Source organism: Chlorocebus sabaeus, chromosome 10 (genome assembly GCF_047675955.1).
Source record: "Chlorocebus sabaeus isolate Y175 chromosome 10, mChlSab1.0.hap1, whole genome shotgun sequence".
NCBI classification, from domain to species: domain Eukaryota; kingdom Metazoa; phylum Chordata; class Mammalia; order Primates; family Cercopithecidae; genus Chlorocebus; species Chlorocebus sabaeus.
Genome location: NC_132913.1, coordinates 115,471,255 through 115,485,191, shown reverse-complemented (window position 1 = coordinate 115,485,191; position 13,937 = coordinate 115,471,255). Strand labels below are relative to the sequence as shown.

At 38.3% G+C, this 13,937-nt stretch overlaps 1 protein-coding gene across 1 annotated transcript in view; it reads right to left on the bottom strand.

Annotated features, from left to right (window-relative positions):
* Positions 1 to 248: 248 nt before the first annotated feature.
* Positions 249 to 13,937, bottom strand: part of DAW1 (dynein assembly factor with WD repeats 1) — a 57,622-nt gene continuing 43,933 nt past the window's right edge. The window contains exons 11-13 of the mRNA XM_007966517.3: positions 5,656 to 5,732; positions 3,008 to 3,170; positions 249 to 641 (exon numbers count right to left, since the gene is read on the bottom strand). Of these exons, the coding sequence (XP_007964708.3) occupies positions 607 to 641; positions 3,008 to 3,170; positions 5,656 to 5,732 (275 nt within the window). The 3' untranslated portion in view covers positions 249 to 606. The remainder of the gene's footprint in view (positions 642 to 3,007; positions 3,171 to 5,655; positions 5,733 to 13,937) is intronic.

Here is a 13,937-nt window from a genome sequence, read left to right as displayed (position 1 = left end):
TGCCTCAGCCTCCCAAGGCACTGGGATTACATGTGTGAGCCACGGCACCTGGCCCTACCCAGATTTTCAAATGCAATAGTCTGAATATTCTGTTTAACTTTTCCTTAGAAATAAACCTGCCAACATTTTTTTCAATGTATCAATACAGAAGATATTTGCTATTAAATAAGATCCACATTATTTCCCTTACTTCACCCTAAAAACATACATCATAAATACAGATGTACAAGGAATTTCCTCCAAACACTTTATTCAACAGAAATTATAACAATAGGCTTCAAAGTAAAATCCAGGAGACACGTTGCTAAGTTACTCTGGTTTCCTTTTTCAGTATCATAATGCTTTCAAAAAACAAACACAACAGAAATAACTGGTGGCATTAGCCAAACATTACACTGTGTCCTGCCATCTCCATCAAATAATATTGGAGTGGCATAACTTTGTCATGTTTAATGGTCATATCCGTGAAATAAAGGACAGTTGTATAAATAGTTGACTTGTAGAAAAAGAGAAAGTGTAAGAAATATTAAATGAGCTGCTGTCTGTGAAGTTCCAGTTCTGGATTACCATTGCTAGCAAGGTTGCTCACTGACCAGCTTCGTTCAGTCAACGCCATATCCTACAGGTATTATCCTTGCTGCCTAATAAAACAGATTTCACAGTTATTTTTTTCTTCACTTCATTCACCTCATTCTCTCTTTCTGCAGGTTGACATTTTCTGGGCCATTGGTAATTAGCAATGTGCTAAATGGGCTAGGTTCTCCGCGCCTAGCTGCAGAGTCCCTGAGCAGCTCAGGCACTTTTGAAGTAGTGATTTTTTTTTTTTTTTTCACAATACCAGCTAGTTGTAAATTAAGCAGGTACACTGCTTACTTACACTAGCAAGATTCATGGCTTCTTAGAATGGGAGAGAACTTGGGGATGCAGCCACCTCAGCCATCCCCTCTGCCGTCCCCTCAAACATCACCACCCAGTGGAAATACAGTAACTTTGAATATCTCCAGGTTTGGGTGATAAGCTTAGGAGGAGGCAGGACATACCACCATTCAAAATTTTAGGGGAGTTTTCTCATCATCAGTGGGCACTACTGGTTTTCTCACCTTCAGGGACTAGGCACATAACATCAGTATAAGAAGTGTGGGTGCCTTAGGAACTAGGAAAGCCTATAAAAACCATATCTCACAAAACGACACTTCATGTTTTAAAAAATGTAAAGACCATGCCAGCTACTTTTCTGCCATTTTCTTTGTGATTCTAAACCCAGCCTCAGGCAGTCCACTACAAAATGCCTGCAGTTAATCACACTGGCGTCCACTCGGAAAATAGAGTAGACTCTTTCAAATAAAGTGGTTGCTCTATCGATGGCAAGAGAGAAGTGTCACCCCATTCTAATAGGCTCTGTTGTCTAGTGAGCCAACGTTAAGCACTTTGGTGCTTTGGGATACACTAAATTACTCAGTGGCATCTTAGAAGCACTCAGGAATGTATGTGCCGGCACCAAAGCAAGGCACAACAACAAAATTTCTTCTGCTAAACCCTCCAGGGTCCTCTGTGAAAACTGGTTGAGGGAAGAGGTACTGCAGAGCCAGCCTCACATGAGGCCATGTGAACTAGGAAAGGCTGGTCTTCCTTCTTTCTCACTCCCTGCAAGAGCGCCCTGTGCCCTCCATCATAGCCCTTCACCTCTTTTCTCCTCAAGGAGAAGTATTCGATATTGTGTTGACAACAAAAATCTATGGCTTATGTTCCCAGTGTTTTCGAAGTACCTACGTTTTAGTTAACACTTGAAAATCATAAGCCCGAAGATTTTGAAGATCATAAGCCCTGTGATTTTGGAAACTGTCTATGATTAAGTAGACTGGGGAGGCATTCTAGGTGGTAAGGGGAGATAATTCTCAGCACCCCTGAACTTACCTGACTAGGAAACCACCTAATTAGCCAATATGTAAAGCCAACCTTGGGCCTGTGGCATTTAACTTATTAGACCAGTAATTTTTAAATTTGCTCAACACAATGAGAATCACTGGTACTTAGGCAGATCCGGTCTTCCGTGCTCACTTAGGGCACCCTACTCCACACCACTGTGGCACCCGTTCCCTGCCAAGGCCTCCCCTCGAGCCACTGCACTAACATGATACCATCACCTTGTCATTTTTCTCCCCCTTCCACAATCTAAGCTACCCTTTTCTTATGAAAAGTTGCTAATATTATTAATTCACCATAAACTGTTAATGGTTGAAAAACTGTTAATACATGTTCTTTTCCCCCCAAACATTAGTGCTTTAGCAGGGGAGAAAACAACTCTGCTCAGAGAATAAATCTCTAATGGGCTGTAAAGCCAGCTAGGGAGAATTTTGATCCTGACTTCTTTTGGTTACTAACACTTACTGCCATAAACTGAATTTTTTTCTTGAGACAGGGTCTTACTCTGTCACCCAGACTGGAGTACAGTGGCATGATCATAGCTCATCGAAGCCTCCAACTCCTTGGCTCAAGTGCTCCTCCAGCCTCAGCCTCCTGAGCAGCTGGGACTACAGGTGCATGCCACCATGCCCAGCTAATGCTCTATTTTTTGTAGAGACAGGGTCTCACTATGTTGCCCAGGCTGGCCTCAAGCATTCTTTCTGCCTCAGCCTCTCAAAGCACTGACATTGCTGGCATGAGCCAATGTGCCTGGCTGACTAACTATCAACCATTCAATTGATATACAACACCTGGGGAAATTTAGTAACCAGTAAGGTTACTAAATCTAGATAAATTATTACCTTATCTAGAGCAAATAAAATTCAAAGTTCACAAAGCCTTACTATAGTCAATGGCAGAGCTCACTCTTGCAGGTCCTCATAAAACTAAAATTAAATAATGAAAATATGAGGGCAGGCCAAGATGAGCTAGTGACTGTAGAAAAGAGGTAGGGAATGGGGATGAACTCCTGTTAGTATTCAGCTTGGAACCTCTAACAGCCAATCAAGAAAAAATGAGTCTATGGTGTTGATGTCTTCCATACCTGTAATGACTATGTTGCCTTTATAGTTGAAAGTACATGAAAAGATTTCATCAGTGTGCCCCTCAAGAACTTGGAGGCACTGGCCAGTCTGAGCATCCCAGATTCTAGCCGTTTTGTCAGAGCTGCCAGTTAGAAGACGGTTCCCTTGAGGGTTGAAAGAAATCTGCAAAAAAGAAAGAAAAATGATCACAGCTTTGTGTAATGGTTCCAAACACATTTCTTATCAGCAAAAAGAGGACATTACTAAGCACATGTCACCTTCCTAGTCTGGTATTTATTCTTGCATAGAACAATTTCTTCATGATGGAAAAAAAAATATTGCAGGGATTAATACATGGAAATTAAAATCCAGAGAGAAAATTTAATTGCCTACTCCATACATTTTTAAGCATAAAGACCAAAGCATCCATATAATTTGAGTATTCCCCACCCAGCTTCTTTCCAAAGATGCATGATGCCCTTCTCCATGCAAAGACGCAGGGCCCTGGTGTGAATGAACACCCGAGTCAGGATCCTTCATAGCCAAACCCTGGTGTTGTCTTTGTGGTCAAAAGCACACAGATCCAGGCGGGGGGTGGTGGCTCAGGCCTGTCATCCCAGCACTTTGGGAGGCCAAGTCAGGTGGATCACCTGAGGTCAGGAGTTCAAGACTGCCTGACCAACGTGGCGAAACCCCATCTCTACTAAAAACACAAAAAGTAGCCAGGTGTGGTGGCGCACACCTATAATTCCAGCTACTGGGGAGGCTGAGGCAGCAGAATCGCTTGAACCCGGGAGGTGGAGGTTGAAGTGAGCTGAGATCATGCCACTGCACTCCAGCCTGGGTGACAGAGCAAGACTCCGTCTCAAAAAAAGAATAATAATAAATTAAAATAATAATAATAAATTAAAATAAATAAAAAACAAAAAAGCACACAGATCCTTCTCTAATCTGTGCCACAGAATAAGTGAATGTTAGAACCTACAAGAAAGGAAGTTCTCATCTACTGCCACCCCAAGTATAGCATTTTCCATAAATAACCTTCTGTGCCTCCCATGTGCCAGGTGTGGCCAGTTGGTATCTGAGTGACCATTAGAGGAGCCTGTGAGTCCTGCTTTCCTTTGGGCATCATGCTTACATCCCTCTCTAATCACCGGAAGACAGTGATTCGGGCCATCTCGTCAATGAAGATTTGAGGAGGGCAGGGCCATTTCTGTTTTTATCACTGTGTTACCAGTGGCTGTGCAATGCCCAGCATAGTGGACACTCTCTAAAAATGTTTGCTGAATGACTGAATACTTTAGCTTTGCACCCCATAGAAATGCCCTTACCAGATGCCAATATGTTCACTTAAAAAGCATAAAATTTAATAAAATAGCACTAGAGAATTCTTTATAGTCACTCATTCATGAAAATAGATGTTTACTTGTGGAGGGGACACACCAGATGTATCAATAGCTACCTAGTCAGACACTTAGAAACGTGGGCCAGGCTTCCTCCTCGTCCTGCCTCCCACACCCACACCCCACTTTTCCATCCCCTCCTGCCATCCATAAGCCTCCCAGCTTATGAAGAGGCCATAGTCTGCATGCCCTGGAGACCACCACTGACCAGCCAGAGGGCAATGATCACCAGCTGTAGGTGCAGAGGCAGAAGAGCCGAGAGCACAGCATGGGGCAGAGTTCCAGGGTCTAGATGGAGCCTTCAGAAACCTAAAATCATCAAGCTGATATTTTACAAAGCAGGAACACATCTGATCTCAGACAGGCAACCAAGGGATTGGGCTGAGCTGGGAGGTGAGAGCCACCAAGTTCTGATGATACATCTAAACTTCAGATCACTGACTAGGTGGGCCTGCTCTGTGAATGATCTTTTGGGGAATGTTTATACAAAATCCTAAGATACAGCTTTGTAGTTTCAAAGTGGATAATTTTATATTTTAGGTGTTACGTATTTCCAGGAACTACTTCCTCAATTGCATCTAACTTACAGAACACTTGACACTTGCTGCACAGCATATTTTTTGCACAACATAAACTTATGTGTTTATTGGAACCAGGAAAAGCACTTTACACGCTCCTTAAATTGCTGTATTAAGTATTTTGAGCTAGCTAAATCTTTTGCTGAGAGTGGAAGAGAATGTTGCTCCATACTTTTTAAGAGGTTTTAGAAATCATTATTATGCTAAGTTTGAGGGCACAGTTAAAAATAAAGTCTTTAGGTGAGTGATTTCTAGAAAAAAAAAAATGAGACAATTGAACAAATTTTAGTACTTCAGTTCCAGTAGACCTATTCATAATGAGCATGCGCTTTTTGCTTTTTTAATTTGAGATAGGGTCTTGCTCTGTCACCCAAGCTGGAATGCAGTGGTGCAATCACATCTCACTACAGCCTTGACTTCCTGGGCTCAAGCGATCCTCCTGCCTCAGCCTCCAGGGTAGGTGGGACTACAGATGTGTGACACCACGCGCAGCTGACTTTTTTTGGTTTTTTGTAGAGATGTGGTATCCTTATGTTGCCCAGGTTGGTCTTGAACTCCTGGCCTCAAGCAATCTTCTCACCTCTTCTTCTCAAAGTGCTGGGATTATAGGTATGAGGCACTGCACCCACGCCCTGCTCTGTATTTTTTGAAAGTAAATAAACTCCTCCAAATGAGAAAGCAACTCACCTTTGAAATTTCACCTTCATGGCCTTCCAGTTTGGCAATGCATTTTCTTGTGGCAGCACTGAAAATTCTTGCTGTTCCTTTTTGAGAGGGGTAGGGATATATATAAATTCATCTTAAATACAGAACTTTGGATAAAAGACTCTGCATTGTATAAATATCTATCCCCCTGACACACGAGCTCTGTGCTAAGTTCATCTTCTTGCCGGTGGTGAGAGCCAGATACTTAATACTCTAAATGCCTGCTGGTGCCACTGCAGGAGAGGGCGAGAGGGAGCTCCCCAGTAGCCCTGAGCTTATTAGAAGAAATAATGTATTCCAAGGTAGAAAAGAGAGCAAGAAACAGGAATCCAGAAAGAAAAACCTTTAAGAGAAAAAGAGGAATTAGAGCAAGTTTCAAGAGGCAGGTGATGAAATAAGCAGCAAGACCAGCATGATATACTAGGTGTGAGTCTGAGTTTCTGCAAGGTGCACAAGGAACATCCCAAGAAGAAGCATCAGCCGCTACTCAACAGGTAAAAAACAGGCTTCAAAAACCCTTTTCCACAGAAAAACCTAATCGAACACTTTGTTCCTGCTCTGCCTCCAGCGACCAAAAGTGCCAGGCCTATAGTAGCCATTCAATAAATAGCTGTAGGATGGATGGATGAATGGATGGATGGATGGATGATGGATGGATGGATGGATGGATGGATGGATGGATGGATGGATGGATGATGGATGGATGGATGGAGAAATGGGTGGAGTAAGTACTATGGACATTTCCTTATAAGTAAAGGATGAATAAGTTAAATAAATAAGTATTGAAAGAGAAAAACATGAGTAGTAAAATTTTTGTTAGAAGAAAAGTTATAATTTGCCTTGCCAGATGAAGACTGCTTTTTAAAATCTCTAATTATAGCTTTACATAGTAGTAAAATATAGCAAGGATACAAAATTGTAGGTACTTGATTTGCATCCAGAGAAAAGTAAAATACTGTAATAAATTTTTTTTACTTGCCTTTCTGACAATGTCAACTTCATGAGGAAGTAGAAAAATGATAAAACTTGCTATTTTAGAATTAATGTAATTTAAAAACATATAACTTGAAATTCAGTTGGACATTTCAAAAGCCTCAAAGGGAAGTGACCAATTTGGTTTCAGAGTCAATAACATGAAAGAGAATGTCCTGCATAGATCTACACTTTAAATTTTATAAAACTATATTTCTAAACTTCAGAAAACTCAGAAATAATATGGCCTGAAACTGTAATTTTTTTACAGATAGGGATACAACTAAAGAAACAAAAAAAATCAGCCTTCAGAATAATTCCAATAAAGAAGAAAAAGTAGATAGATAGATAGATAGATACATAGATACATAGATACATAGATACATAGATAGATGTTGCTGCACAGGTAACTATTAGATGAGATCTAAATTTTAAGAAGGGAATTAGGAGCAAAGACCAGAGATAAATAAAAAAAGATCATTGTAAACATCAAGACTTCCTAGAAAGACTTCTCATTCCTAGAATGAGAAGAAGTTTACAAAGCATGCAAAAGGAAAAAAAAAGAGAGAGAGAGAGAGAGAGAGAGAGATTTTCAAAGCAATGTTTTATCAAACAAGGGAAGAATAGAATCACGGCCAGAGCAAATACCAGATTATATAGAAAATAAAACTAGAATTGAGCTTAATTTTATTCTCATTCACCCTAATAATCCTGATTCTTTAATTCTACCTTTTTTATCCCCCCTTAGTGTGCACCGACTTCTAACATTCTATACAGTCAAACATTCCATGTAATCTAGCATTCTATACAAGATATGAGTATGGTGTTACATATTGTCTGCCTCTCCCTTCACAACGTAACTCCATGAAGGCAGGGATCCCTGTCTCTTTTGTTCACTCAAATATCCCATATTCCTAAAACAATTCTGGCACAAAGTAGATATTTTGATACATATTGTTGAGTTAATTATTTCTATCAATAATGATATTTAAAATGAGAGGGGTGGATTAATTACACTTAAGGTATGGTTATTAAAAGCCAGGATCTATGAGAAGATAAAAAAAAGTAAATAGTTATTTAAAACAATTAAATTCTCCAGCCTCAGGATATTTACATTCTAGGGTATAAGGAAGACTTACGTGTATGAGCAAGGGATCACCTTTGAAAAGTCCTAGCAAGTAAGACAGCAAGCATGCAAATGTAATTTTGAAGGAGACAATGAAATACTGTGTAATTACAATAAATCACCAATAAAATTCTACACCTGATTATAACATAAAGGATATGTGACTGCTTAAAAGTATGTTAGTCACAAGGTGTTTCCATTTTTGCCAGAATTTTTGTATCCAAAAATGTCGCTGCAGCCATAAAAAAGAATGAGTTCATGTTCTTTGCAGAGACATGGATGAAGCTGGAAGCCATTATTCTCAGCAGACTAACACAGGAACAGAAAACCAAACACTGCAAGTTCTCACTCATAAGTGGAAGGTGAATAATGAGAACACATGGACACAGGGAGGGGAATATCACACACCAGGGTCTGTCTGGGGGTAGGGGCAAGACGAGAAAGGGGAGAGAAAGCATTAGGACAAATACCTAATGTATGCAGGGCTTAAAACCTAGGATTGATAGGTGCAGCAAACCACCATGGCACATGTATACCCATGTAACAAACCTGCACGTTCTGCACATGCATTCTAGAACTTAAATTTAAAAATAAATAAATAAATAAATAAAAATAAAAACCTTGCTCATAACCCCTCAGCCAGAAAATCACATATCTAAGTTCTGCAACTCCAAGTTTGTCTATCCAGCAAATATTGACCTTTATAAGAGATTTTGAGGCATACAGGGAATGTAGTTATACAATCATTATATTGAATAAAAGAGAAGAACTGCTGTCTAAAAAAAATTTCTTATAAGTACTTTTTTAAAATGTTTAGTTTTGACAAATAAAAATTATATATATTCAAATTGTACAACATGATGATTTTATATACAAATATATTGTGTAATGGCATCAAAATTGAGTTAATTGGCACATCCACCACCACCCATGCTATACTTGAGACCCCAGAACCTGTTCCTCTTATAACCTAAGTTTGTGCCCTTTGACCGACATCTCCCCATTTTTCCCACCCCTTGACCCCTAGTAGTCACCCTCCTACTCTATCTTCATAAGTTCAACTTTTTTAGATTCCACATCAAAGTATATCATATAGTATTTTGTCCTTTTGTGTCTGGTTTATTTCACTTAAATCCTCCAGGTTCATCCATATTGTCACAAATGGCAATGTTTTCTTCTTTTATGGTGAAAATAAAAGTATTTTACTATATATATATCACATTTATTTATCCATTTATCTGTCAATGAACACTTTGGTTGTTCCCATATCTTGGCTATACTACAAAGCTATAGTAATCAAAATAGTACTGGCATAAAAACAGACACATAGACCAACAGAAAGGCTAAAAATAAACTCACACATATATGGTCAACTAATCTTTAACAAAGGCATCAAAAGTACACAATGGAGAAAGAAAAACTCTTTAATAAATGGTGCTAGCAAAATTGGATATCCACATCCTGAAGAATATCACACTATTTACAAAAATTAACCCTAAATAAATTAAAGACAAACACAAGATACGAAACTGTATAACTTCTAGAAGACAATATAAAAGGCACCTTGACACTGGTCTTGGCAATGACTTTTTGGACATGACACCAAAAGCACAGGCAACAAAAGCAAAAATAAACAAGTGGGACCACATGAAAGTAAAGGCTACTGCACAGCCAAGAAAATAATTTTAAAAATGAAAAGGCAACCCATGAAATGGGAGAAAATGTTTGTAAATCACATATGTGATAAGGGGTTAACATCCTAAATGTAGTTCACACAACTCAATAGCAAAAAATAAAAATGGGCAAAGAACCTCCATAGATTTTTCCAAAGAAGACGTATTAATGGCCAACAGGTACATATGAAAAGGTGCTCATTCCACTAATCATGAGAGAAATGTATATCAAAACCACAGTGAAATATCACCTGTACTTAGGATGGTTATTGTCAAAAAGACAAGAGATTTTAAAATGTTAGCAAATGTGTAGAGAAAAAGAAACCCTTGAATGTTGCTAGTGGGAATGCTAATTGATACAGCCATTATGGAAAACAGTATGAAGGCTCCTCAAAAAAAAATTAAAATAGAGCTACCATACAATCCAGCAATCCCTCTACTGGGTACATATCCAAAGAAAATAAAATCAGTAACTTGAAGAGATATCTGAACCCTCATGCTCATTGCAGTATTAGTCACAGTAGCCAAGATATAAAAACAACTTAAATTGTCCATTAGTGAATGGATGAACTTCCAGAATCTCTTAAATGGCTGTCAAGGAGTTTATGCAGACATGATGTCGAGTCACCACATGTAGTCATCAGAGGAATCGGAAGAATCAGAGGAATGTAGTCATCAGAGGAATCAGACAGAAATATGTGCCTGTCAAAGAGACGATAGTGTAGACATAATGTATTCTCATATATGATTGCCAAGCAATGACATGGTCATAATTCAGCATGACACATATCACAGGGGGTGACACAGATATAATGTAGTGTCATATGTGGTCAACACAGATGTAGACATACAGTAATGTCATGCATGGCCATGAGGGAGATGACACAGACATAGCTTAGTGTCACATGTGGTCAGAGAGATGACATAAATGTACTGTAGGGTCAAATGTGGTTATCAAGGAGATAATGCAGATATAGTGTAGTGTCATACATTGTTGACAAGGAGATTATACAGACATAGGTCAGAATTACGGAGCTGACACATACACAGTATAGCATCATACATGATCATCAATAAGATGATCCGGATGTATAGTAGTACCTACACAGGAGTCTGAATGTTAATGCAGACATGCTGTACATCACATGAGGATTTAAAGGAGATAATGCAGACATAGTATAGCCTGAGGTGTGATCATTGTCAAGTTCAGGTAGATGAAAAAGACATAGTGTAGCATCACATATGATCATCAAGAAAATAATGGAGACATCGTGTAGGGTCATATGTGGACTACAAAAGATGATACCCAAATAACATAGTATACATGGCCATCATGGATATGACATATATCCATGATTATCATGTGTAATTGTCCAGAAGATGATGCAGAATAGTATGGCACTCTACAAGGTTATCAAGGAGATGACAGAGAAATAGTATAGCATCATACTTGGTTTTCAAGTAGATGACATGCACATGGACATTCATAATATGTGACTATCAAAGAGAACAACCTTGGTTTAAACATTATACATAGTTATCAAAGAGATAATGCAGTCATAACAGCATCATATGTACCTCTCAAGCAGATTTTGCACATATAGTGTGGCACCATATATAGTTGTCAAGGTGATAACACAGATATCTTGCAGCCTCAAATACTGTCACTGGTGAGATTACTCATAATATCATGCATAGTTATTTTAAAATTGATGCATACATAGTACAAATTCATGTATTGCTGTTAAAAACAATGCAGACATGGCATGTAACCATACGTGGTTGTCAAGGAGATAATTACATATTAGACATAGTGTAGCAGTATATTATTTTTCGGGTAATAGTCATACAGGGTCTCAGTAAGACAACGAAGACATAATGTTGCATCATACATGGTTGCCAGGGAAATCACAAAGGTTTAAATGTCACAGATGTTCATTAGAAATACGTGACTGATGAAATAGCTATAGTTAAAATATGCAGAAATAATGTATAATCATATGTAACTTTCAAGGTGACGGCACAAACATTGTAGTATTATAAACTGTCCTAAATGAGATGAACTACAGCACAATACCATAAGGAGTTTTCAAGGACATGATATAGACAATAGTATAACATTGCATGTGGTTATCAAGAAGAGGAAGTAGATATAGTGTAGCATTGTATATGGCTATTAAGGATATGACACATAAGATAGCATTGCATATGGTTGATGGAGACAATTATATTGTAGTATAATAACTGGGAGTAGTGAGATGAAACATAGTACATATATTCAGTGTTATTAAGAAGACCCAAATAGAGTCTAATATCACAGGATTTACTATAGACAGAGTATGTTACAGCATCACACATCATTCTCAGGGAGATGATTATCAGAGGTTATTGTCAAGGAGGTATCACATAAATAGTTTAGCATCACACAGGGTCATCGCAGAAAAGACATAGTTACAGTATTAATCCCACTTGATGTTCAAAGAGATAATGCAGACATCTTCCAGCATCAAACATGGTCATCAGGAAACTGACCCATAAATTAGCATACTTTATGGATATCAAGAAAAAGAGGCATACATAGAATAGCATATACATGGTACTTAACTTGATGACACATACATAGAGTAACACCATACGTTACCATCAAAAAGATGACCCATAATAGATTGTCATTTGAGAATATTGTGGAAATAATAAAATCATAGTATAGCATCATATATCGTCATCAAGTAAAGGATGCAAATATAGTTTACATCACTACACGACATGAATTAAAGCAGAGCATCATATATTTGTCAAAGTGTGCTGCAGTAATACTATACCATAACACATACTTAATAAAATTATGATGCAGACAGAGGGTGGCACCATATGTTTTGTCAAGGGTATGATGCAGACATTATGTAGCATCACTGTCATCAGGAAGTTTAGCCATAGTACAGCAGTATCACACATGGCTCTCAAGGAGGTGAAAAAGTCATAATGTAACAACATATGTAGTATGTTAAAAGGTGATACAGACATAGTATAGCATGGTATGTGTTTGTCATGGTGGGTTATAGCCTAGAATTATATATGATTATCAATGATGCAAACATATCATGTGATTGGCAAAGGGATGACATACATTAGTGCAACAGTATCTAAGACAGATATCGTATTGAATCCAGCATAAATTTCAAGATGGTGATGAAAACATGTAGCATTGTGGGTGGTTTTCAAGGTAATGACTCTGATAAGATGTAGCACAATACATATTAATGCAGACAGTGAAGCAGACATCATGTATCCTCATAAGTGATCATCAGTGAGATGAGGAAGACAGACAATATAATGCCAAATGGGGGGATAAGGGAGATGACATAATCTAGTGTAACATCATATATAGTCTTCTTGGATGTAAGGTCCACAGAGTGTAACATCATACATAGTTTTCAAAGAGATGACACAGAGTGGCATCATATATGGATATCAACATGATGGCTCAGTGTAGAATCATAAGTAGTAATCAAAGTGGTGACAAATAACATAGATCATCAATGATTGTAAAGGAGATGTGGTACACATAGTAGAGCATCGTTTGTGGTTATCAAAGAGATGGTGCATGTAGTATTACAGCACCATCCATGGTTATCAAGTTTATGCTGTAGACATATTATAGCATCATACATTATGGTCAGAGAAATGACCCAAAATATAGGATAATCCTCAGTACGGGATCAGGGAAAAGACCAGGTTCCAAGATCATACATGGTTATAAAGATGATGAAGATGCAGTATAGCACCATATTTGTTTATCAAGGAGGTGGTGCAGACATAGTACAGTGTCACTCATGGTTATAAAGTAAATGAGGTAGACACAGATGTGATGTGAGGTCCTACATGTTTATCAAAGAAATGCCACAGAAATACTGTTGCATTATAAAGGCCTTTAGGAACATGAGTAGACCTAATGTAGAGAAAGAGAGAGAGAGATGACTCTCTCAATAGATTAGATAGATAGATAGATAGATAGATAGATAGATAGATAGGATGACTGTCTTCTGGCAGAAGGTGTAGACATGTTGTAATGTCATACATGATGATCAGGGAGATGACAGAGACACTGTAGCATACTAGTGGCCATCAAGAGCATGACATACGCATAGTGCAGGGATATATGTGGTGTACAAGGACTCTACAAAGATTGATTTTAGAACCATACCCAGTTCCAAGGAGATGACACACTTACAGTATCACATGGTTATCAGTGGGATGATGTACACGTAGAGTACCATCACATATGGTAATTTTAAAATGGCACATAGGACACCATTATACATGAATATCAAGGAGATGACTTACACAAACATAGCACTGTAGGTTTTCCTCATGGAAATAACCTATATTATGGCATCATAAATATCACAAAGGAGCTGGTCCGTATAAACAGCAGGCATCATATGTGGTTACTAAGGACAAAAGCATTACCCATGATGAAAGGGACAGTATAA